Below are 26,279 nucleotides of genomic sequence, written 5' to 3'. Positions count from 1 at the left end.
TTTTGGTGAGTGAAGCCAGATGGAGAAAATCCTAGGGGGTGGTAACCTTAGGTAACGAGAAGTCTTGGAGGAGTGAACTCCAAGCAAGGTTGATCGGATGGCGCGGTCGACCGGACCAGCAAATCTTGGTAAATCTAGGTTTAGGTTTACCATTATTTTTTTATATTATTATTGTTGTTGGCTAATATAATATTACAGGAAAAATCTTAGTGGATCAGACGATCAGACACTGAGCAGGCAAAAGTCCAAACAGGTCTGAAGGACCATGTTTGGTAAGTAAGTTGAGGTAAACAACTGGAGGAGCGACAGTGAGGTCAAGTTCCTGAAGGGAACAACCTAAGGTCGTTGATCCAACTGAAGAAACCGGGTAGGTTTCCAAGTTGAGATCAAGACAGTTCTACTGTCTTATATTATTACTCATGCATTTTATATTACTGTGCTAATCTCTGTTTTGCAGGATTATTGTTTAACACTATTTTACAGGTTTGACCCGATCGGTCGACTGAACCAGGTCAACTTAAAGCAGGTATCAGTTCAGACCAAAACAGAGTACAGTCCGGTCAAAGCTTGATCGGTCGATCGAACCAAAGGATCGGTCGACCGAACCCTGATGACTCAGCACAGTCAGCAACGATCAGAGCAGAAGGAAAACACACTGATCGGTCGACCGAACCAATCAGCATTAATGGTGCATTAACTGTTGATCTCGGCAAATCACGACGAACAGGGAAGGAACCTGTTCGGTCGACCGAAAACCTGGATCGGTCGACCAAACCATTAAAGACCAGTTAATGCAGAATATCGAGCCAGCGTCAGACTCCAGCCAGGAAGGAGGGGAGCGTGTTCAGTCGACCAAACAGGAGGATCGGTCGACGGAACGTCCAGTACACCTATAAAAGGAGGCTCAAAGTCTGAGGCTGGATAACGCTTTCTGATTGACAAAAAGGTTCTACTCAGCTCAAGATCATCGTACTACAAGTCTGCAACAAATCTTCAAGCTACTCCAGAAGTACCGACTGCGCTTCATATTCTACTTCTGTCGGTATAATATTTTATATAGCATTGTACTCATTATTTAGTAAGATAGTAGGGTATTACTATCTTACTCATTTGTACGATCTTTTTCTTTCCGAAGGATTTCAGAAAGAAGAGTTATAGTGATTGTCTATCGGTGCGGTCAAGGACTGCGAGCCTTTGAGTAGGAGTCGAGCTAGGCTCCGAATGAAGTAAATGAACATGTCTCCCTTTTTACTTTCCGCTGCACGATTCTGATTTTAAAGTTAAAGAAAAGTTTTAAAAAGAAAGTGATATTCCCCCCCCCCCCCCCCTCTATCGCACTCATCCGATCTATCAGAAGACACCGCTCAACCAGACCCAAAGCAAATCAGAAGTGATTTGTTACGAATGCAACAAAAAGGGACATTTCAAAATCGATTGCCCAAATCGGAAGGAAGAAAGTCTAAATCGACTAGACGAAAGAAGGTTCTTCAAGCGACATGGGACGAGACTTCTTCCGACGAGTCCGACGCGGAGCAAACAAAGCATTCGAGCTATCTTGCATTTATGGCAAGAAACGAAAACTCCAACTCCGAGTCCGATGAAGAGTACGAGTCCGAGAACGACATCGAATTCGAGGAAGGCTACGAATTCGAAAATCCAAATATGGTAACGATTTATTTCAAGTCTAATTTACTTAAAGTAGTTAAATGCTTATTTAAAAAATTATCAAAATCTGAAAAATAAAATAATTTGCTACTTAAGGAAATATACCACCTTAAGCAACAAGTTAACTTGAGTAATTTGACTAACCAAGTTCAAGTCAGAACCTCAACTCAAGTTGAAAAACTTGAGGAAGAGAATTCCAACTTGAAGGATCAAGTCGAGCGACTCAATAAAATGTTGGAAAGGTTCGAATTGGGATCCAAGTGTCTAAATATGGTACTTGGGTCGCAACGAGCAGTGTACAACAAATCAGGACTTGGCTACAACCCTAAACAAACAAACAAATCATATTTGTCTTTAATTAGTTAAAAAGTTAGAAGTCAAGTCCAAGCATGGGTCCAAACAAAACATTTAATCAAACCAATTAAACCAAACCTCTACTTAGTTCCTAAGAGTCAAATTCATTACTTAGATAGACCTTATCTAAGCTATGACTCAGGGGGAGCAAGTAGAAAAACAATACAACCAACTTGATTAACCAAACTCATACACTTAGGATTATGTTTATTTTCTGCTTAGAATGGTTAGATGAAAAAGGTTTACCAAACCCTACAACATAACATCAGAATGGATTGGGATGATAGTACGTCAAGAAAACTTTGTCGAAGGCATGTCTAGGCTGAATATGGAATTCTACCTGGTGCACTAGACTTAGTTGATCTGACCGAAGCTACCCCAGTCAAACATAGGCTAGTTTGACCAAAATTTAGTATTAAGTTCTTTGAGCGGGAATAGTTTAGAAAATCTTCAGCAAGTGGTCCACCGTTGATACACAGAAGGCCATAAGCCTTGCCACTGAACTGAAAGCTTATCCTTAGGAAGTCTACTTGATTAACCCAAAGCTAAGTTTGAATCTAACATGGGTTCAATAGCCTTTTTCAAACCTAATTAAATTTCAAACCTAATTAAAACTTAAAAATTATTTTAAAACTTAAAACTTAAAAATTATTATTTAAAAATTATTTTAAAATATAAACTTAATTAAAAAATTATTTTAAAACTTAATTAAAAAATTATTTTAAAACTTAATTATTTTCAACTTAATTAAAAAATCATTTTAAAACTTAATTAAAAAATTATTTTAAAACTTAATTAAAAAAATTATTTTAAAACTTAATTAAAAAATTATTTTAAAATTAATTATTTTAAACTTAATTAAAAAATCATTTTAAAACTTAATTAAAAATTATTTTAAAACTTAATTAAAAATTATTTTAAAACTTAATTAAAAAAATTATTTTAAAACTTAATTAAAAAATTATTTTAAAACTTAATTAAAAAATTAAATTAAAACTTCATTAAAAAATTAAATTAAAACTTAATTAAAAAATTATTTTAAAACTTAATTAAAAGATTATTTTAAAACTTAATTAAAAGATTATTTTAAAAATAAATTAAAAGATTATTTTAAACTTAATTAACAAATTATTTTAAAACTTAATTAAAAATTTATTTTAAAACTTAATTAAAAAATTATTTTAAAACTTAATTAAAAAAATATTTTAAAACTTAATTAAAAAATTATTTTAAACTTAATTAAAAAAATTATTTTAAAACTTAATTATTTTAAACTTATTTAAAAATTATTTTAAAACTTAATTAAAAAATTATTAAAAAGATTATTTTAAAACTTAATTGAAAAATTATTTTAAAACTTAATAAAAAAAATTATTTTAAAACTTAATTAAAAAAAATTATTTTAAAACTTAATTAAAAAATTATTTTAAAACTTAATTATTTTAAATTATTTTAAAACTTAATTAAAAACTTTTTGAAACTTAATTATTTTAAAGCTAATTTAAAAATTATTTAAAAAATTATTTGAAAACTTATTTAAAAATTATTTTAAAACTTAATTAAAAATTATTTTAAAACTTATTTAAAAAATTATTTTAAAACTTATTTAAAAAGTTATTTTAAAACTTATTTAAAATTTATTTTAAAACTTATTTAAAAAGTTATTTTAAACTTAATTAAAAATTATTTTAAAACCTAATTAAAAACCTATTTTAAAACTTAATTAAAAACTTTTTAAAACTTATTTGAAATTATTTTTAAAACTTAATTAAAATTATTAAACTTAATCAAAGACTCGTTGAACATTAAAAAAAATTAAATGCAACTCAACTAATTTAAATCCAAAAACTTACCCACTCAATTTCATCCTTTAACCAAACTTTGGTTTAAATCCTACGTTTTGTAAGAATCCAAAGTTCTGGATAAATAGATCTTGGACTGAGGATGCTCCAGACACATGACTGGGGATCAGCACAAATTTACTGACATTGAATTTAAAAATTTAGGGTCAGTTGCCTTTGAAAACAATGACAAACTAAAGGTAATTGGTATAGGTGAAATCTTAAGGAATAAACAAATTGGTTGGACATTTCATCATAAGGACAATCTTTCTTTAATCATGCTTGAACTTTTAGGTTGTCATCATTTTTAGAGGAGCTTTGAGCTATTTAAAAAAAAAGACTATTATATATCTTCAAAAATTTATTTTTTGTTTTTCAAAATTCATTTTCAAATTCTGGTTCAAAATCTTTTAAACTAAAATTCCTTTTCAAAAGTTTTAAAACAAAATTTATAATCTATCTTTAAATCAAAAGTTTTAACTTAGGTGAAACTTTTCACATCTTTCAAAATTATCTTTGTCTTGATATTTTTACACATCTTTATTTTTTTAACTTGGTAAAAGTTTTTGAATTTTTTACTTCCTTTTTGCTCTCAAATTAAAGGTAAAGCTATTTTCAAAGTATTATACATATTTTTAGAATTTTCCTATGTTTCTAAAATATTTTGTTATAATTTTTTACATGTTCATTACTACTAGGTTCACACTGAATTAGGTTGTTGTCTTTGAGCTTGTTTCTTTTACTTCCTTTTATGGTTTTCCCTTATTTTTGATGTGTGCCAAAGGGAGAGATAGTGAATTCAGGGGGAGTTGTTTAACTCAGAGGGAGAATTAAAAGATAAATTGCTTGTTTATTTAATTTTTGCATATTTTAACTTAACTTTGAACCTTGGTTGCCAAACATCAAAAAGGGGGAGATTGTTGGTGCAAGTTGCACCAGAATCAAACTTAAGTTTTGATGTTGTTAAAGGTTCAAGTTAAGTCTTGTTGTGATCTAACAAGTTGACTGAGTGTGCAGACTATTTACTCAATCGGAAAGACCTAGTTGGAGGCTAAGCAAGAGAAATCTTAGTAGATCGTGGAATCCAGGTGCAAGTCCAAGTGGGTCGAGGGGACCCGAAGCTTGGCGGTACGATTGAGAGGTCTGGAGGACCGAAGATCAAAGAGAAAGTCCTGGCGGGCCGATCAAAGCTAAGTGAAAAGTCTAAATTAGATCTGGAGGATCTAAGTTTGGTAGGTAGGTTGAGGTAAACAACTGGTGAAGCGATAGTGAGGTCGGGTTCTTGTAGGGAACAACCTTAGGTCGCTGATCCAACTGAAGAAATCGGGAAGGTTTCCAAGTTGAGATCGAGACAGTTCTACTGTCTTTTATATTACTCATGCATTATTATTATTGTTGTGCTAACATCTGTTTTGTAGGTTTATTGCCTAACACTGTTTTGTAGGTCCGATTGGATCGGTCGACCGAACTGCTGGATCGGTCGATCGAACTGCTAGATTGGTCGACCGAACCGCTGGATCGGTCGACCGAACAAGACAAAATCAATACAGTATTCAGATCAGGTTAGAACATATCAGAGTCCGATCAAACATTGATCGGTCGATCGAACAGTATGATCAGTCGACTGGACCATGATGACTCAGCACCAGTTCATCAGCACCGATCAGCAGCAAAGGAAAAGAAGCGGATTGGTCGACCGAAAAGTTGGATCGGTCGATCGAACCCTTTATGATCAGTAAATGCAAAAGATCGAACCAGCGTCAGACTCCAGCCGGGAAGGAAGGGAGCGGGTTCAGTCGACCGAACAGTGGGATCGGTCGACCGAACGTCTAGTACACCTATAAAAGGAGGCTTAAAGTCTGCGGCCAAATAACACTTTTGATTATCTCAAAAGCTCTTCTTCGCGTACGGATTGTGCTACACATTTTCATCAGCTCAGCAAGTCACTTCGTCCGGAAGTACCGACCAAGCTACAGCCTACGCATGCTATTGTCGGTATAATTTTTTGTATTGTACTTAAAATTAAATAAGATAGTAGGATTATTATTATCTTATACTTCTTGTATCTGTACGATCTGCTTCTTTCCGAAGGTTTCGGAAAGAAGGGTTATAATGATTGTCTATCGGTGCGGTCAAGGACCACGGACCTTCGAGTAGGAGTCGAGCTAGGTTCCGAACGAAGTAAATGAACCTGTCTCCCTTTTTATTTTCCGTTGCACGATTCTGATTTAAAAGAAAAAGAAAATTTTTAAAGAAAGCGATATTCACTCCTCCTTCTATTACATCCATTCGATCTATCAAGAAATACTTAGGATGAGTAACTTACCTTGTGTTATATATTAGTGATGACCGATAGAAGATTAATTCAAATTAGACTCACAAGACTCACAGGCGATGAGAAATTTAAACTAACCATGACAAATTTAAAAAATTAGAAATTTTGCGTTGTGGATATAACCGAGTTGATAGTTGAAGCTTACTACTAAATAGATATAATTTGATTTTTAATAGATATAGACACTATTTTAGATTATCTTATACGCCACTCTTTTAAAGTTGAACGAAAGAGATCGTTAAGATGACTTTTTAATTTTGTCATTAGAAAATTGAAATTTCCGCGCGGTATATTTTAAAAGTTTAATCGCCGTGAAATACGATTGTATTTTTTGTTTGTGTACGGACATTCACTTCTTCAACCATCCGCTTTTCCATTCTACGGCCTCGATTCGACGACAACACGTGGCTGTGGTTCCTGGGCGATGCCGAGGTACCTCTGTAGCTTCCCAGTTCCCGATCGCAATGCTCCACTCCAATTTCTAGGGTTTCTTACTTCACGTTTTTTCTCAGATTAATCCTCCCAGAAATCTCGATGGTGGACTACCATCGAAGCAGATCCAACGCCTTCCTTCTCCCTGGTCTTTGCTTCCTGCGGTACCGAACGATTGCTTATATTCTTTAAAAGTAGGAGCTTTTTTTTTTGGTATACAGCTAGAGCTTTTTCGTTTTTGATCTCAAGTTTTTTTTTTTTGTAGCTGAAGGAGGAAGAGGGATGGGTTCAAATCCTGGTCAGGCCTCCGATTTGAAGACGGATCACCTTGTGCGTCAGCCGGCCGGTGGCGAAGGTCACTTAATCGCCGCCGCGGACGCCAGGGCACTGCAATCGTATGGACATGACAGGGGCAACGGCGGAGCCGGTGATGGCATGGAGGAAGATCTCGACGGTGCTGTTGAGGGGGAGGCTATGGAAGGTGATGTGGGTCATGATCACGGAGGCTTGGGAGATCAAAATGCCATCATCGTGCCTCCAGTTGCTAGCAATCAGCTGACGCTCTCGTTCCATGGGGAAGTCTATGTGTTCGACTCTGTCTCACCTGAAAAGGTGACAGTTTTGTCTGCTGTCTCCAGTTCTCCAGTGGATAGGCATCTTATAGCGTTATGCGTTGTTTATTTTATTGGTATATACTATTTTTTTTTTTCACAGGTTCAAGCTGTTCTTTTGTTGTTGGGGGGACGTGAAATTGCTGCCACCTCAGCCTCAATGCCATCAGCATCTAATCAATTGAATAAGGTACTTGGTAGACAATTTTTTTTTTTTGTTTATGTATTACTGGATGGGCTGGGAGGGTGCTTACTTTTGCAGCTTGCTCTCCTGGTGCATTACAGCGCTTGAATTTCCCTCACAGAGTTGCTTCACTAATGAGGTTCCGTGAGAAGAGGAAAGAGCGCAACTTTGACAAAAAGATACGATATGCTGTACGGAAAGAAGTTGCTCTTAGGTAAGAAGTGATCTCCTGCACCAGTTTTGTAATTATCACTTTTTTTAACAGAAAACATATTATGACATATTAACAACATTATTCATGAAAATTTTGTAAGTATAAAGTCTATAAGAACCTACTTTTTTGGGACATTGCTTGCCTTTCAGGAACTTTAGCTTGGCTGAAAGTTTAATTTATTTCTCAATTTCGTCTTGCACTTTGATTGTTGCAAGTTAGCCTCTGAAACTTTCACACATTGAGAGTGCAAACAAAACTGATGTGTTTTTTTTTTGTGCCCAATTCTTGTTATCAATGATAAATTAAAAGGACAAGTGAATAACAATTCGTGATGAAATATAGTCAATCCAAAGTGATGGCTAAATTGAGAATATTATAGTTGGGAAATATTTTGGTACTATTCCCTAGGTAGTCTATCCTACCTATATGTCAATAATAATATGGAAATTTACTAAAAATAATCCCTATATATTGACAATATAACAATTAGATTCTGAAGCTTTGCTCAAGTGGGTTTAAAGATACAATAAAGTCGTAGTAGAGTCAAATATACTTAGTTTTGGATCTCTTAGTGATAGTTAACAAATATGCTAATAGCTCACCGAAAGTAACAAAAGATGCAATCATCTCCTCAGATTGGATATTCTCTCAACAAAATAACAATCCATCTCTATATCTTTTTTCCTTTAATGAAAGATTGAATTGGAGATAATGTGCAGGATTGGTTGATTATCACTATATAGCTTTATTAATTTGGCAGGACCAAAACCTAACTTGCCTTAAACTTTATGAGCTAAATAAGCTCAAATGTTGAGGGCAATAGGCATGAAGTTTACATTAGCCTTTGTTCTAGCCACTATATTCTATCTTTTGTTTTTCCAAGATATTAGACTCTCCCTAAAGAAATAACAAGATGTGGATCATCACTTTGTGAGGGAATTTGCCCATGTTGCAATGTGTGGGTGGCCTTTTTTGTGGCATGGTATTTAAATATCAAATAATCAATTAGTATTGCCTCCTAACGACATTAATATGGAGATGTAGGAAAGTTTCTAGTCATGTTTAGTAATGGTGAGATAATTCAATTAACTAACCAATTGACAATATTTTCCTAGATTAGATGATTACTTCCCTTGTCTTTCTATTTGGACCTATAAAATTAGGAAGAAGGTTAGCACGTCTTTGAGACGTGAGGCACCAAAAGCGCATAGGTGTTGTGGAGCTTGAGGTGCTAGATGCAAGGTGAGGTATACACCTTACTGAAGTAAGACATTTTGGATATAATTTTTTACAATTCAAACATATATAGGAATTTCTGCTAAAATATTTCACTAATAAAATTTAAATATTTTGCAAACTATTAAACAATAATGTAAATACAAAATTCACTAACATTCAAGTAATCAAAATCGAGCTTTAAATTAAAGAAAAATCAAAATAAGTGGAATGAAAATTCTAAACTAATTTACAATTTGAATTTGTGAGGAATAAAAAAATAATCATTAGAATGTAAATTCTGAACTAATTTATAATTTGATTTTGTGAGATAAAAAAAACAAAACCGATAAGAAAAATTATGAACTTAAATATGTGAAGAAAAAAATATACTGTTATGACGAAATAAAAGGAGAAAAGCAACAAAATGTAGCCAAATCTAGAAAATTGATGCTGATTTTATAGACGAGAGAAGAGTTCACGTTTGAGAAGGAAGTGAGGGGAGGGGAGATTGATGTTGATTTTTTAGGGGTGGTGAAGAGTCATGCAAGAGAAAATAAGTGAAATAAGTTTGCAAGGGACTAAGGGAGGTTGATGTTCATTTTCTAGGGTAGAGTAAGAGTCAAGTAAGAAAAATGTGCCGCATGCATGCGAATTAATGCAACCTAATTAATTTAAAGGGTATTTAAATGTATGGGTTGGACTTTAAAAAAAATAAAATAAAACTTCAATAAAGAGAGGAAAAGCATGCCTTAAGCGTGCCTTAACCTCTCAAAAGGCGCATGCTTAAGCGCGCTTCATTCAAGTACTGTGCTTGGGGTGCAAATGGGCAGGCATAGCCAGGCGTGCGCTTTTCACAACTATGTAGCAGATAACATACTATTAGAGCAAAATGTGACATCACTCATTCAAAGCGGCCCAGTATCGTTGGTCTCACGACCCAATAGTACGTAACATACTAGTCTCTATAACTAGAGGTCGATGAAAAAAAAATCAATAGATTCAACATGAACCAAAAATCAAATTGTTTTGACCTGAAATTTGAGTTTTTTGGTTTGGTTTGCATTTCAGGGATGTAAAATACTCTCTTTTGAATTTGGGTTGTATAGTATATAGTGATTATCTTTAAAGTAGTAAAAAGAATAAAAAAGTAGCACAAAATAGATATCAGAAGACTGTAACCATGGATCCTTTATTACGACCTAGCTATACTTCCTTTTATAGAGAGATACTCTTTGTCGTGACAATTTACTACAAAGCAATATCCATAACCACGATGGCCAGAAGTAGCACAAAATATATATCACAAGACTATAAAGTAAACATGCATTTTATTCATTTATGAGTTAAAATGTGTAACTTGTATAAGAAAGGAAAATGCTATTAGGAAACAATGATTTTGTAGGCAAAAGATGCTTTAAAATTTTGACTTGTGTTGGAGTTTCGGTCTCAGCTAGAACAATATAGTTTTGGTATCGTATTGTGCCATGCCAATACAATTTTGGTATTTTTTTTTATTTTTTTTAAAATATAAGTGTATAATAATTTTATTATTAAATATGCTTATATTTTGAGGTGTCGATTCATATTTCAATATTTTCTTATAAGATAATGCTATTAAATTTTTATAAAAATTCTTTAAAACATAAGTGATTCTCAACATTCAAAAGTAAATCTAAAATTATAAAATTATTTGAAAGACTCAAGAAAATTATAAAAATTTTGAGGTCTTAAATTATTTTTTTGAATGTATCTGTAAATTTTAAATTTTTTTGAAATATTTAAGAATCATATTTGGAAATTTTTTAGATTATTTTAAATTCACATTTAAGTTTTACTATATATTAAATTTTTTAATAAATTATTTAAAAAAATTAAATTAATTTTTATTATTTTAAAACTATTATTATTAATATATTATATTTTTTTTACTATTCTATATAATTAACAATTATATAATAATTTATTTATAATAAAAAATACCTATTTAAAAAATAAAAAATTAATCTTAAAAAAATTCACGGCAATAGTTGCAAGTGCTGCAATCCCATGAAGAGGGCCGTTTTGCATCCCACGAAGGGCCATTGTAGGGTTGTGGCATCCTCCGTGACTCGCGGAGGGTTGCAACACTTTCTGCGCCCCCACGAAGGGCCGCCGCGGGGTCATGGCACCCTCAACGAGGTTGCAATGGCCTCGCGGTCGTGGTGCCGGTAGGGTCCTGGTGCCGGATCTGTGCTAGAATGGTAAATACTGCTCGTTTCGGGTGGCATGGATCAATATTTCACACTATGGGCCAAAGTACATCAAGCTTTGTGTGAGTATAATGCTAAATAAAATCTAACAAAATTATTATTCAATAAAAGTAGTTTTTAGCATGTTTGGGAATCTCTAAGTGACTCTATTATGGCTAAAATTGACTAGACCGAAAATACTTGCTGACTCTTGCAAATTAGAGGCAAAAAAAACATAGATTGAGCACAAAGTTGCTAAGTGGGAAATAGAAAGGATTTGTGTAAGGTACAATATTAATTAAGAATTCAAGGATCCATACGTGTTTTGATTCACATATTAGCATTTGGGTTCCACTTAAGCATATAATAATTTTCCTCTTAATATCACTTGTAATTAATCACACATGTAATTACATCTATATTTACCCATTTTTACATTTGGTTAAAGTAAATAATTGAGTAAGAAGAATTACTAGAGTCAAATTCATAGAATATAGAGTATGAAAAGTGTCGTTTAACATATATGTTGAATCCTTTATCACTCTTAGATAATAATATAATGTAGTGTGTAAAAATAATGGCTCTTAAATCATACCATGTAGGCCGAACCTATGTAGTTTGCATATGGGTAAAAGCTCTGATCATATGATTAGGTTCAAAGTATTCACTATTTTACTTTACTTTTTAACATTTGTTTCACCATTTATAATAGTGGTCTATTCACTTTGGTGGTTTCACCAATTAAATGTATTTTTCCATTTTGACCATTTACATTATATAGTATTTTTTCACATTTAAGGTATGATTAGTTTTGAGGAATTAATCTATATGACTATTTAGTAAATCTTGCATTAATTTAACACTATTAAAAGATCACCATTTACTGGTTTATTCACTTTGGTGGTTTCACATTTAGATCTGTTTTCCCATTTTGGCTATATACATGATATAGTATTTTTCACATCTAAGGTCTGATTAGTTTTGAAGTATCATTAGTTTTGAGGAATTAACTTATATGACCATTTAATAGCTCTTGTGCATTTAATAGTGTATTAAACAATCACCATTTAGTAAATGCGAGTTACAAGGCTTATGTTTTAGCTTTTAAGAAGCAGAAGGATCATAATAAAAATCAACATTAAGCATGCAATGTGAAGCAATTTAAAAAGATGACTTTCAAAAGATGAGCCAACAAATCATCATGTAATAATTTAATAATTCACTCTCTAATTCTCCCTATGTGAGTCCTATATGATAATCCACAATGGTAACATAATATAAAAGGAAAAAAAAATAACTTTGCATTAAACATTATCCAACCTTATAGACTCATGATTAGTTTAGTTTCACCACTTTCGCTCATTAATTATCACTTTTATCCCCTTTTTAAAACAAGAACAACAATATAATGATCATTTTACACAATTCAACTTAATCATTCATGCAAAAATTGGACAATAATTTAATGATTATTATGACACAATTCTTGATCATTTATGCTCAAGGATGGCTATTAAAAGACTAAAGAATTTACACACCTTGATTATGCACTGATGAAAAGAGTCAGAGAAAAAGAGTCAAATGAGATCCATGTGGTCTTGGATGAGCCTCTACAAAAACAAACAGACAAACAAACTAAGAATGGGTGTAAGATTACGCTAATCAATACTAAACCTACACATCAAAATATTTAGGACATGGATTCAACCATGATTTCAATTTCCACATTGTAACTTAAACTAAAATACAATATACCTGCGTTAACAGAACAACCTGTAAACCTCGTAAAATAATCATGTAAACATTAATGTGCAATAAAAGGAATGACATTAATGTGCAATAAAAGGAACGATTATGATCGAAAGATAAAACACTCAAGGATATCCATAAGAAAAGTGTCTATTCAACACAATTGAACCAACATCAACAATTGAAACAACCAAAATCAGCAATTTAAAGAAAAATATAACTCTTACCCAACAACTCCGTCAATCAAGGAAGCAATAGAAGGTTTTGATAAAGGATAAAATTTTGATCACAAATAGGGAAATAATGACCGAGGAAACCTTATTTAAGTTTAATTAGTTTTGGTGGACCTCTGATTCAATGGATTGGATCTAGCAATCTACTCAATACTCCAAATCTATAATCAAAGGGAGGATAAATAAGATCAAATTCAAAAGGCAAAAGAATCAACCATTTGATAGCTCATCAATGTCGTTCATGACTTCAGGAAATGCTGCAATCGCAAGTAGAGAAGGAAGAGAGATTGAGAGAAGAAGATAGAGAAAGAGGGAATATCTAGGCTGTTGGAGGAGAGAGAAGCATTGTTGTTTGTTGACATGATGATCACGCTACTCATGGTTGAGGTCTGGCGGTGTCGTGGGGACAACACAACATGAGAGATGAGAGAATAGGGATAGGGAAGAATAGTTTGAACCACTGGATGCATTGCCACTTGTTGGTGGCTTCGATTGCACTACCCCTTGATCAAGATCTGGGTGGTGATGTGAGGTGGGCTACGAGACAAAATAGGTGAGGGAGATGGGTTTGGTGTGGGTTATGGTGAGGAGAGGAGAGTAAATTTCCTAAGCGATCCTCTAAACTCAGCTAAACCCAAATTGAGACATGATTGAACTAGCTCAACCCAAATCAAATTTGGTTCAACCCTAAACGTGTTAAAACAAATCCAAATTGAGCTTGATTTAGACCCACTTAATCTTGATCACAATGTCGACTTAATGAACTCAATAAAACCCTAATTAGACCTCAATTAGACTCCTCATAAGAAAATGTTGGTTTGGTGCAGCTTTAATGACTTAAAATTCAAAATTAAATCGGGACTAGGAAATGAAATGGAATTGAAATACAAGATAACTTTTTTGGTGCTGGAGAGCTTATGTGTTGGAGTGAATAGGTGACAAATTGGGTCGATGAAGGCTATTGCCACTAGAAAGAGATCCCTCGAGATGGAGGCATCTAGATCTGTGGGTGCAATCTGTAGTTAGGAAATTCCAGCAAGAAGATCCAGTTGTGGATCAAGGCATACCTAATGAGATGGACTTTGCAATGGAGAAGTATGCCAATGCTTGAAGCAGTTAGGCTACAGTAGTCTGATCAAAAATATTTTGATACAATATCATAGGTATTGACGTATGCCTTATGCCTAATGCCTAGGCAGTAAGTGAGCAGTTAAGTGGTTAACATTAAAACATTATTAAAATAGGATCGTGCACTAGAATTTAAGATTGTAAAGATAATAAAAGAACTTTAATTGAATTCAAAATAATAGTGGAGAAATGCAAGGCGCCTAAAAGGATAAGATAAAAATGAAAGTATAAAAATAATGAAGAAGTGGATAGTGATACCTTGTTGTGAGGATGCTGAACTTGTTGAGAGAAAAATAGCTGCCACCACAACAACAACCAAGCTTTATCCCACTAGGTGGGGTCGGCTATATGGAGAAATTTACGTCATTGGGCTCTATCTCCTAAATCATCATCATCTATAGCCACAAATTTAGAAAAAAAAATTCTAGGGTAAGAATAAATGTTGAAAATTTAGTTATATATGAACGGAAAAACAAAAGGGATAACAAACTTAGAAATTGCTAGAAAATGGCAGAATTGGTGAAGAAGTTCTGACATTGTTGGAAATAGTAGGCTTGTGTGAAATTAGTTGTTTGTAGCAAATAAGAAAATTTAGGGCTAATTTTTATCAACAAATGAATTTCAAATAAAAATAATTTTTTTACCCTAAACATAATTGCCTAAATAGTTTGCTTGGGTCTCCTAGGTATCCATTTGGGCTGCTTAGGCAGTCTGCTTGGGCCACTTATGTGTTCCTTCTGTATTGCCCCTTAAAACTCCTGCCTTTTAGGAGCTGCCTACCACCTAAGTGAAGTGCCTCTGGCCAAACATGCCTAGGTTAATGTTGGTAATAGTTCATGAATTGTTTATAAGGGGTTCTTTAATATTGTAGAATATGGTCATAATTGTAGTGCATGAATCATGATGCAACAAGATTCTGAAGGATTGTATTTTGTTTTACTTAAGGCTGGTTTGACGAATTTGCATTTTTTTGTATATGTATCATGACCGCAATTTATCTTTTTGTAGGATGCAGCGAAATAGAGGTCAGTTTACTTCATCAAAATCAAAGCCTGAGGATGCCAATTCAGATGTCACAAATTGTGAGGGAACCCAGCATTGGGGTTCAATTGAAGGTCGGCCACCGTCGTCAGCTGTGTGAGTTTCTCTAACTTAGAAAGATCTAAAAATTGAAATTGAAGTCTCCTAGTTGAATTTCAGTAACAGTTTGCAGGCTTTCATTCAGTTGCAAACTTTCTGATGAAGTTGTATGTTATTTGTTAGTTTCTTTCAAATCGGGAACATCGTGTCTGAATATGATTTGTCTATTAATCTAACATGCAACCTCAGATTTAAGTCTATAAAAACTTTGCTTGCTTACGATTTTTCCTCATTTTGTAACCCTGGACAATATTTTTTGACTGCTGTCTGCAAGTTATAATAATTTAGACTATGCCAGTGCTGAAGGTTTTGTTTTGCTATTTGATTGAAAACTTCAGTTGCCATCATTGTGGTATCAGCTCAAAATTGACACCAATGATGCGCCGTGGACCTGATGGACCAAGGACACTATGCAATGCTTGTGGACTCATGTGGGCAAATAAGGTAATCTCTTTGTTTGTAGATCAATTGGCTTTTGATGTGGCCGTGTTAGATGCTTGTATTTTAATTTTTATATAGTTGCTACCTATTCTTTTACTTAAACCAATTGACCTTGTCTCATTTCTTTTATGTTCACGATTATATTTATTGTTCTTTTACCTCAGTGCCCCCTTTCTTTCTCTCCTTATCACCGCTAATAAGTAACAAGCACTAATACTCGTGCTCCTTCTTTGGCTTTTATTTAATTATTTTTTTTCCAGAGGTTGACAAATTATTGAGATTGCTTAAATGGTAGTCGTTGTGGTCAAGTTTACTGAAGTCTAGTGATAAATATGAGAGATTAGACTACTAAAGTTTACCTAGATGGATAATATGATGGGGTTGGGTTATTGTTGTTGGACCTATGGTGTAGTGCTATCATGATTTGTGTCCCTCAACCAATGATCTCACTAGGTTGGTTATCTTAGTCGACAATCTCATGAGAAAAAGGGGGAAAAAAAAATAAAATTATCAAAACAATGTAAGAAATGTCTCTTTTATAGTTGTTACAATAACAGGATCACACATAGTCAATCAAAATTGATTGATCTGTGTAAAAGTAGAGATATTATTATTATTAAGTATAGAAAAATAAAATTATTTTTTTGTATGGATTAATTTATTTAGTTGGATTGGTTTATTTGTTAGAAAATATTGTTATTGTATCATTCTCCTTATCCAAGAGCTATACCTCAACAAGTTAAAAGAAGATTTGTCTCAAGGAACAATGCATTTGTTTCATTGTCATCTCTTTTCTCTTCCCAAAAAACTAAGGAAATTTGAGAGTATTACGTAATTGAAAGTTAAAAACATTGTATGCAGGTAAACTATGGCTTTCATCTTTAAAAATGTTAATGTTGATGATCAAAAAACTTTAAGTGGTGATGAAAGTGAGTCATCTAAAGAGAAAACACTTGGATGTCTTTCAATGCAATGATGTTTAAGTTTGGAAAGTAAAAAATAAAATTAGAATTAATTTTTCTAATCACATATATTGTCAGAGTGAGGACCCAAAAGCTTCTGGAGGGTTTTTTTGAAGGAATTGTCAAGGCTTATAAATAAGGATATAATCTTTTGTATTATAATATTTTAGTCTTGAGATACTTTTGTATATATTTTATAATAATGATTATTTAGCATCATTCTTCTAACATAATGTGATTTCTCTTTTCTACAAATTTTTAGTTTTGTGGAAATAAATAAACAAAGAACCCAAAAGAAAAGGTTAGCAAGATTTAATTGCTCTTGATATTATTTCATAGGGTGTTACTTCCAAGCTTGACATCACTTTTGTTGTACATACCTTGTATTGGAAAGCAACTAGTTGCCCAAACCAAAGAAAAGAGCTTCGACACGTAAGAAGATTAGATTCTTCTTTAGATGCGTGATTCATGAATGACACATTTTACTTTTCTTTTATATTCCTCTCAATTTTTTTGATATATATTAATTATATAATGTCTTTAAATTTTCTTCTCAAGCTTAGTCCAAGACAACTTTGCCCATGACGAATTAGGAGGGTTGCGTTAGGTTACCAATCAATGTTAAAACTATGACAAATGTTCAATGAATGGATCAACTCTGATGCTAATGCTAAGTTTTTCCTCGGAAGAAACCCGTTGCAAGTCTGACTGTAACATCTTTGCGAGGACCGCTACATTTTCAGAATTGGGGTGTAGTACTAAATATGCAAGAGTTCCTGTTACAGGGTCCGACTATAATGTATCGGTAAGGATCGCTACATCTCCATGAGAACTTGAGTGTAGTGGCAAGAGTTCTCACACTATATATTGGATAAGAACAAATATGATAGGAAAATTAATAGTTTAAGATTTTGAATATGGAACATAGGAACTTTCATTGATAAATCAATGGAGGTAGTAGATATGATGATTAGGAGAAAAAAATAATATTTTGTGTGTATATGAGATAAAATGGGTAGGTGCGAAGGCAAAGATGATAAAGAACTTGGGTTTTAAGTTCTGGTACATAGGAAAGAGTAAAGCAAGAAATGGAATGAGTATTGTTGTAGATAGTTCGTTAAAGGATGAAGTTGTAGGAGTAGTTAGAAAAGAGGATCAAATTATAGCCCTCTTAAGATAATAGTGACGAAAGAAACTATGAACATTATATGCATCGGTAGAATTAGATGAATCTACCAAATCAAGATTTTGGGATGACTTAGATGAAGTATTACAAAACATTCCGCCAAATGAAATGATTTTAATAAGAGGTAATCTAAATGAGCATGTCGGAGTGAAAAATGAGGAATATGAGAGGGTATATGGGGTTATGGGTTTCGAATGAGAAATGAAGAAGAGAAAACTATATTAGATTTTGCGATAGCATATGACCTTATATTAGCTAATATATTTTTTAAGAAAAGAAAAGAACACTTAGTTACTTCAAAAGTGGGAATAATAAATTGTAAATTGACTTTCTTATGGTTAGGAAGAAGGATAGAAAGATTTGTAGATATTGCAATGTTATCTTTGGAGAAAGCTTAACTATCCAACATAGGTTAGTAGTGTTGGATCTAGCCTCAAGCATAATATCAATAGAAAGAAAATATATATGACTCCTAAAATTAAGTGACAGAAATTAAAGGATGGGAAGCAAAATATATTTACGGAGAAGGTAGGAGTATAACTATTAGGTGAAATATATGGTGACTAATACGATATGGGATAAGATTGTATCAAAGTTGAAAATAGTAGCTAAGAGTGTATTCGGTGAGTCAAAGGGATATGCACCACTAAATAAGGAATTTTGGTGGTGGAATGAGAAAGTACAGAGAAAGTGAAGAAAAAACGAACAACTTATAAGGAATTATAAGGACGAGAACAATTTTAAAAAATATATAATAGCCAAGAAAGAGGTTAAGAAAGTAGTGAATGAAGCAAAGAATGAAATTTTGAACAATTATATCAAAAATTAGATATAAAAGAAGGGGAAAGAGATATTTATATAATAGCTAAAGTGAGAGAAAGGAAGATAAAAGATCTTATCCAAATAAAATGTATTAAAGATGAATGTAATAGGATACTAGTAAACGATGGAGAAATAAAAGAGCGGCGAAAGAGATATTTTCATTAACTTTTTAATAAAAGTTTAGGTGACCGAGTTAACTTAGGTAAATAGTTTTATCATAGAATTCAAACTTTAGAAGTAGAACAAGCTTTAAATGGGATGCACAATGGAAAAGCCGTTGGACCAGATGATGTTTCGATAGAGGTATGGAAATGCCTAGTGAAACAAGGTATTGAATGACTTATAAAATTATTTAACATGATATTGAAAACGAAAAAAAGCCTGATCAATAGATGGTAAGTACTCTAGTTTCTTTATATAAGAATAAGAGTGACGTATAAAATTGTGCAAACTATAGGAGTATTAAACTAATGAGTCATATCATGAAACTCTGGAAAAAATAATAGAAAAAAGATTAAGGAAGGAGATCGTAGCCGAAAATCAATTTGGTTCATGCCTGGAAGGTCGACAATAGAAGCTATACATTTTTTTTAGACAACTAATTGAAAAATATCGTGAGCAAAAATAAGATGTATACATGGTATTATTTAGAAAAAGCTTATGATAGAGTCAGAGAAATTATACAGAGAATTTTAGAAAAGAGAGGTGTTAGCATAACATATATTGAACTAATTAAGGATTTGTTCGAGCATGAACGAACAGAGTAAAAACTTCAGACGGTGTAATTGAAGCATTTTCAATAAAGATAGAGTTACATCAAGGATCAGTTTTAAGTTCTTACCTTTTTACACTAATTATGGACGAACTCACTACACACATTCAAAACATAATACCGTGGTGCATGTTGTTTGTAGATGATATTGTTTTGGTTGATGAAACACGTGAAGGAGTAAATGTTAAACTAGAATTTTGATGGAAAATAATAGAAGGAAAAGATTTTAGACTTAGTAGAATAAACATAGAATATATGAAATTTAAGTTTAGCAATATTAGACGTAATGAAACAATTGTTAAGATAGGGGATGATGAGTTGTCTGGAATTAAGAATTTTAAATATTTAGGATTATTTTTACAAAACCATAGAGGGATTGAGAGAGATGCCTTACATAAAATACAAGCAAGATAATTGAAATGGAGGAGAGCGTTAGTTGTTTTATCTGACCATAAGTATCTTTAAAACTTAAAGAAAAGTTTACAAAATCGCAGTTAAATTTGTTATATTATATGGAGCTGAATTTTGGGCTATTACTCGAGCACATGAGTAAAAGATGAGAGTTGCAGAGATGAGGATGCTAAGGTGGATGTGTGGACATACGAGAATGAACAGAATAAGAAATAAGAGGATTAGAGAGAAAGTCAGAGTGATATCTATTGAGGGAAAACTCTGAGAGACACGTTTAAGATGGTATGAGCATGTAATTAGACGACCAATAAATGTTCCAGTTAGGCGATATGAAAATATGACAAACACACATATCAAACGAGGAAGAGGAAGACAAAAAAAAATCTTGGTTAGTAACAATAAAACAAAATAAAATTTATTTAAGTATAGATGATGATATAGTAGGAGATAAAGCTTAATGACGTAAAATGATCAATATAGTCAACCCTACCTAGTGGGATAAGTCTTGGTTGTTGATGTTGTTGTAAGCTTAATCCAAGACAAGTCATCAAATGACCAATTATTTGGACTCATTTAAAAGTTCTTTATTATTAAAAGAAGGGCCGACTAGATGAGATGTGGCTCCTACTATTGTCTAGTAGGATATTAAGGTTGACATCGCTTCATCTGGATTTTTTTTTTTAAGTTTCACGTTTAGTTGCGCCTGAGTGGGAAACTGAGGGGTTTAATTTGTTGTTTGTCGCTTTCAATTGGTTACATGTTTATGTTTTTAGAAATAAGCATAATAGTTCTACTGTTGTGTTTAAAGCCATAGCCGTCCTTTTTTTATTGCATGTGATGGAAGGCCATTCTATTAGGGATGTCTTTTAAATGGCTCAAACCGACCAACAATGAACTGTTCTTTTAAAACTAATTGGTATGGTTCAGTTTGGGTTTACTGAAGCATGATAAAAGTTCAGTCTATTTGATTAATTGTATACCATAATCATAAAACTGAATCTTTCTTTTTGTATAAATAATATATTATATATTTATGATTGAGATTCACATTGAACAATTCATTGTTCATAAACTTTGTGTAAAAGCGCACAAAATAACATTTAATTCGACATGCTATATTTAAATTAAAAATTCTGTCAAGAAAAATAATTTAATAATAAATTTTAAAAATTATGATGTATTGTTGCAAATTTCATTAAGTATGAACCAAACTGAACTAAACTAACAACTCCTTTGATTCAGTTTGGTTGGATCTAAACCGAATGGACACCCCTGCATACAATCAACTTAGATCAAGGATGATGTGTGCTACTTTGTGGAATACATTGTTCCGTATTATTGTGATAGTCTGATTGTCTCCCATTTGGATGGGCATTAAGTACTCTAGGACTGATTAAGAGGTTTGATCCACTCAGGGAGTTTGTCCTAGTGATTACATTAGTATAATTATATTCATGCAACTTTCTACATTCAATGGCATTTTTATAATTATTCCTAGATTTGATTAATGTGTGAGAGATGCTTATGCACTTCCAGATGTTATATAGAGCAGGTATCAATAAATATTATGCACAACAATCTTGTAATATCTTCATTCTTTGATGATTCATCTAAAGGATTTGATGATTCATCTAAAGGATTAACTTATTTCTGTTTGGTCTTTTTCATTGTTAACCTAAATGATTGACTTCTCTTTATATCTTCAATGGTTCACCTAACTTACTTTTTTGCTTGAATTATACTAGTATTATATCTTTCTAAACATGAATTGTGAGCAAGGTTGCATGCTAGCTTTTGAGATAGTATTTGTTGAGGCACTCTATTTTTACAAATTCGACGATGTATCATTCTATGTCCATCCTCCATATTGGATTACTTGGTTCTAAAATTTTCTCTTTTTGTAGCTATATCTTTCACATTGGGTGATGGTATTTCTCATCATACTAATATAAGATTTTTTTTGACAACTAAAAATGCTCATAAAGTAAATTCCACAATAAATTTGAGCAGATAATTTTTTTTTAGAATATGAATACTCTATCTGAATCATGTACCCAAAAAAGGTATTTGTCACACTTCCACTTTACAATTAGCAATAATTATCCTAAAAATTAACATTGCATTGCTTTTGCAGTTTAGAATGAGAAAATGTACCACTTCCACTTTACAATTAGTAATAATTATCCTAAAAATTAACATTGCATTGCCTTTGCAGCTTAGAATGAGAAAATGCACCACATAAGTATGATTTTGCAACTTCATTTTTTTTTGCTCTAATTTCATTTCTTTGCTTTTGGGAGTGAAGAGAGGTACTTCTCTCTATTCTGTACGTCTTAATTCCATGTGTCCATGCGAACATCCTTCTCCATCTTTAACATTGATTCTTGATGTGTAATCTCAATCTCTTACTGAGATATTTGTTCTTTCTAGGCTTCGTTCCTCAAGGATCTACATGTGTCTTCGATGTAGCTTTGCATTTCCTTTTCCTTTGTGATCCGGTCTTGGTTGTCCTCATCCAATGCCCTCTTGAGCTCCCTTATGAACATATCCAGCATTGTGTTTATATGTAGTGACATTATCACAGAAGATGAATGTAAACTACAAAAGGTTTCAAATACCTTAGCTTACCTCCTTGCGAGATTGTATCTTCTTGAGTTATATATGCGCCTGTGGAAACTGATGAAAAAACAATGCAGTCTGGTAGCCTAGAGTTAGTAATCAAGATTGTGGATGGGGGATGAACATGTGGGGGTAAGGAACACTCCATGTTTAAAATCTCGACCCATGTCAAGATTTCGGTCCCAGACCGAAACGATACGGTATCGTATCGTGCCGTGCTGATACGATTTTGATATTTTTTTATTTAAACTTAAAACAGTCTTCTAATAATAATAATTTAACTATCTCAATTTAGAATGATCAGAGGTGTATAAGATTATCAGTATTTTATTATGAATCATAACTTGATAGACCTTTATAAAAATTTTTTAAATAAAGCACCTATAATATTTCCTAGGTAGAGTAGCAACATTCTAAGATAAAAATATATGTTTCATATATTCAGGAAGCAAAAATTCTAAAAGTAAAAAAATCAAATATCTTAATATTTATGGATCTAAATTTTAAATTGATTCTACGCTACGTATAATATTTATATAAATTAACTATTTATTTATTTATTTAAATTAATCATTATTTTAAATAATATATATTAAAAATGATAAAAAATATCAGAATATTAATTACATAGTAAAACAGAAAAAATATAAAATAATTAAAAAATATCAGAATATTAATATGATTTATTAGATTTTTTTAATTTTTAAATCTTTTTTTGAATTTTTTAGAACTTTTAAATAAAATTTAAATCAGTAAAACTAATTTTCAGAATATTAATTAATAAAATTTATTATTTTTTTAAATTTTAAATATATTTATATTTTATTGGGATAATTTTATTAGACTTTATAAAAGTCAATTTGAAATATCACACTTAAGTTAGGAAATATTTAAATTAATTAAATCGGAAATATTTAATGTTTAAACCCTAATTTCTTCATGATAGTTCCGTCACGGCACGCTCATCCGACGGGGCCGGAGAGTCGTGGGATGCCTCCAGCGCTACCGGAGGAGTCGTTAGAGGAGTCCTGCGACTCCTCCAATGATGCCTACGAGGCTCTAGCGACTCCTTCAGTGACGTCGGAGGAGTCCCACGACTCCTTGGGCAGCATCGGAGGAGTCCCGCGACTCCTCCGGCAGCGCCGGTTGCGATGGAATTGCGACATGCTATCGCGATTCCTTTTGTCGCATGATGACGAGTGCGCGCGATTCCTCTTGTGTGTGCATGCGATGAAATCACCGCTTGTTGGGTGCCGGTTTCGGTGCCGGGCGGAACCGTAAGTTTCGCCCGTTCCGTCCGTTCCGCTCAGCACGGAATGAAATTTTGAACATTGGGAACGCTAGCTAAGTCAGGATATAATGTTACTTGATGTGTCACCAACAAGTTCCAAGCCTCAATTGGCTATCTCACATAGTTATGTGCCTCGATTGGCCATCTTAGGAAAATTGTATTATCGCTTTGAATGATCAAAACAATGAAAGAGGATCTCTTTAATTGACCTTACAATTTACGTTGTCCCATGTGATCACGTAAAATTGACTATATTTGCTAGAAAAATAAAATTACAAATAACAAAAATGATTCCAAATAGAAATAAAATATAAAAACTAGACCATTGCGTTTGTCGACTGGTTTATTTTATTTAGCCAAATTATTTAGTAGTATCAAATTGTCAATATGTGGAACTTTATATCCACCACAACGTCACTACTTTGACCTTCTAGGCTCCCTCTCTTCTGCATTCTTGTAAATTTTGTTTGTTATCAAATCAAATATTCTACAGTACGAATGAGCACCACTATATTATTACTGTCAGATGTTTGTTTGGAACACAGCATTTCCTTGAAGTGTTTTTTAATTATGTTGTATGATTTGTTTAATCCCTGCAGGGTACATTGAGAGACCTCTCTAAAAATCCTTCCCTGATTCTACAGAGTGGCCCTCAAGAAGGAAATGAAATGGTAGGCTATCTGGTTTCCAGAAAAGATGAAAACATTGATCGTTGTTTTGTTTTCTACTATTTTTTTACCACATCACCATCCCCATGTAAAAAAAGCCCAATGTGCAACAACCAATAGAAGAGAACTGATTTCTCACTTATTTCCGACTTCATTCCTTATATATACATATATTTTTTTTTCTTCAGATACTTGTTTCTCCCCAGAATGAAGCCTCTGCAACAGTAGTTGAACAACAACCTCTTGCTGCTAACCGTCCAGAATCGTTGTCGCCATGAGAAATCCTAGTTGCACATACTGTGGGAGCTCCAGTAGTAGTCAGTAATAGTAGCATACATTTGCCCTGTATTATATCCTCTCACTAGGTTTATCTTGTGTGGATGACCAAGAACTACTTAACTTTAATGAGGATTCATCTGCAGTTAACTCTTGCTGATTAGTCGCATTGATTCTTTATTACAACTTTTTCTTTTAGACTATCGCATTTCTGACACTTTTACATCTATACGAACCATTTACTTAGAGTTAAATGAATAATGTGAGACATGAATCTGGTCCCAATGGTTTAGGACCAACACAACTTTTCTATAAGCCCATTTAGGACAGTCTAAAATATCTCTATATCTAACATAGTCTGTTGGATAATGTAGCTGATAACGTTGGTTATCTTTAGGGACACAGTGAAGTGAAGGTAAGTATTGTTTAGAACCTTTTTGTTTTCACAGTGACTGCATGATAGGTTCAGTAAAAGTACTTGTTTCTCTTGACATCAAGCTTTTGTATGTGCATGGGAATTGTATCTTCTTAAATTTTGCTTTCCCTAGTTGAATGTGTGAAAAAGATGGAATTGATCCTTGCTAAAGGTGTCCATGATAAAAATTTTTAGACCTGGCTAGATTCAAATGACTTGGGGTTTGGTCACAATTATGAGAAATCCCAAGGTGGTTTGGATAGCCTGGGTCATTGGGCTTTGGTAGGGTTTTGGAGAATGATACGGTTCATTGTAGATCGAGACTACTTGTAAAATCCTTGAGGTGAATGTTTGACTCGAATGATATGAAGATTGATTCAAGGAACTTGGAGCCTATATAAGGTTAACAAGACTACTGCAAGCTTTGAGAGTCCATGATGAGAATTATACCGCAATTAGAGTCCTTGAGCTGCATACCTTAGGGATGAAGACAGAATCATAATGTCCCTAGGGCTATGGTACAGTGAAAGGACGTCTAGTTGTCATTTGGGTATTCACGGTTTAATTTCCAGTTATGGTGTATTTGTAGGATTTTTTTTTCCCAATGAGATGCGTAATTAAGGGATGTTGGATTTTTGGGCCGTCTGTTATGAGTGTTTTTGATTTATTCTGGCGGTTGGCGGACCAGTCGTTTCAGGTTTGACGTTATCTAATCTAGTTAATTATATTTTTTTATTATAAGAAAGAATAAGAATCCTAAGACATGTAAAAGGGTCACACATTACACAAAAGTTTAGAATCCAGGAGATTTTGAGTTGTAGGTATAAGTTTTGAGAATTTACATATAAGTGAAGAATTTAATGTTCTAGTTAAAGAAAAAACAAACCAAAAGGTTGTGGATGAAGAAGGAAAATCAACCATGGACGGCTTCTTTCAAGGATGAGCAAGAGATGAGTAGAAGAGTGAAACAAATGATGAGAATAAGGAAGATGACTTGGACAAAGCATTTCAACCATGTAGATCATACAAATCAAGTTCAAGCTATTTAATAGAATAAGTCATGGGAGATATATCTCAAGGGGTA

At 33.0% G+C, this 26,279-nt stretch overlaps 1 protein-coding gene across 3 annotated transcripts; it reads left to right on the top strand.

Annotated features, from left to right (window-relative positions):
* The first annotated feature begins 6,583 nt into the window (after window positions 1-6,583).
* LOC122027621 (GATA transcription factor 17-like) lies at window positions 6,584-24,943 on the top strand. 3 transcript variants are annotated; one of them, XM_042586610.1, is made up of 9 exons: window positions 6,584-6,627; window positions 6,708-6,791; window positions 6,893-7,239; window positions 7,342-7,428; window positions 7,524-7,636; window positions 15,201-15,329; window positions 15,671-15,776; window positions 24,436-24,507; window positions 24,693-24,943. In XM_042586610.1, exons 3-9 carry the CDS (start codon window positions 6,910-6,912, stop codon window positions 24,780-24,782), a joined length of 927 nt encoding a protein of 308 aa, XP_042442544.1. In that variant the 5' UTR covers window positions 6,584-6,627; window positions 6,708-6,791; window positions 6,893-6,909; the 3' UTR covers window positions 24,783-24,943. The 3 variants fall into 3 exon arrangements, with proteins under 3 accessions (XP_042442544.1, XP_042442546.1, XP_042442543.1); XM_042586612.1 differs by having other exon boundaries at window positions 6,609-6,627; window positions 6,708-6,821; XM_042586609.1 differs by lacking the exon at window positions 6,584-6,627 and having other exon boundaries at window positions 6,637-6,791.
* The last annotated feature ends 1,336 nt before the right edge of the window (window positions 24,944-26,279 follow it).

Source organism: Zingiber officinale, chromosome 10A, assembly GCF_018446385.1.
Source record: "Zingiber officinale cultivar Zhangliang chromosome 10A, Zo_v1.1, whole genome shotgun sequence".
Taxonomy (NCBI): Eukaryota; Viridiplantae; Streptophyta; class Magnoliopsida; order Zingiberales; family Zingiberaceae; genus Zingiber; species Zingiber officinale.
This window is presented reverse-complemented; position numbering and strand designations above follow the sequence as displayed.

Coding starts and splice junctions, on each gene's coding strand:
- LOC122027621 (XM_042586610.1), top strand. CDS start 6,910: ATGGGTTCAAATCCTGGTCAGGCCTCCGATTTGAAGACGGATCACCTT. Junction 7,429..7,523: donor CATCTAATCAATTGAATAAG/GTACTTGGTAGA, acceptor GGTGCATTACAG/CGCTTGAATTTCCCTCACAG. Junction 24,508..24,692: donor CTCAAGAAGGAAATGAAATG/GTAGGCTATCTG, acceptor TTTTTTCTTCAG/ATACTTGTTTCTCCCCAGAA.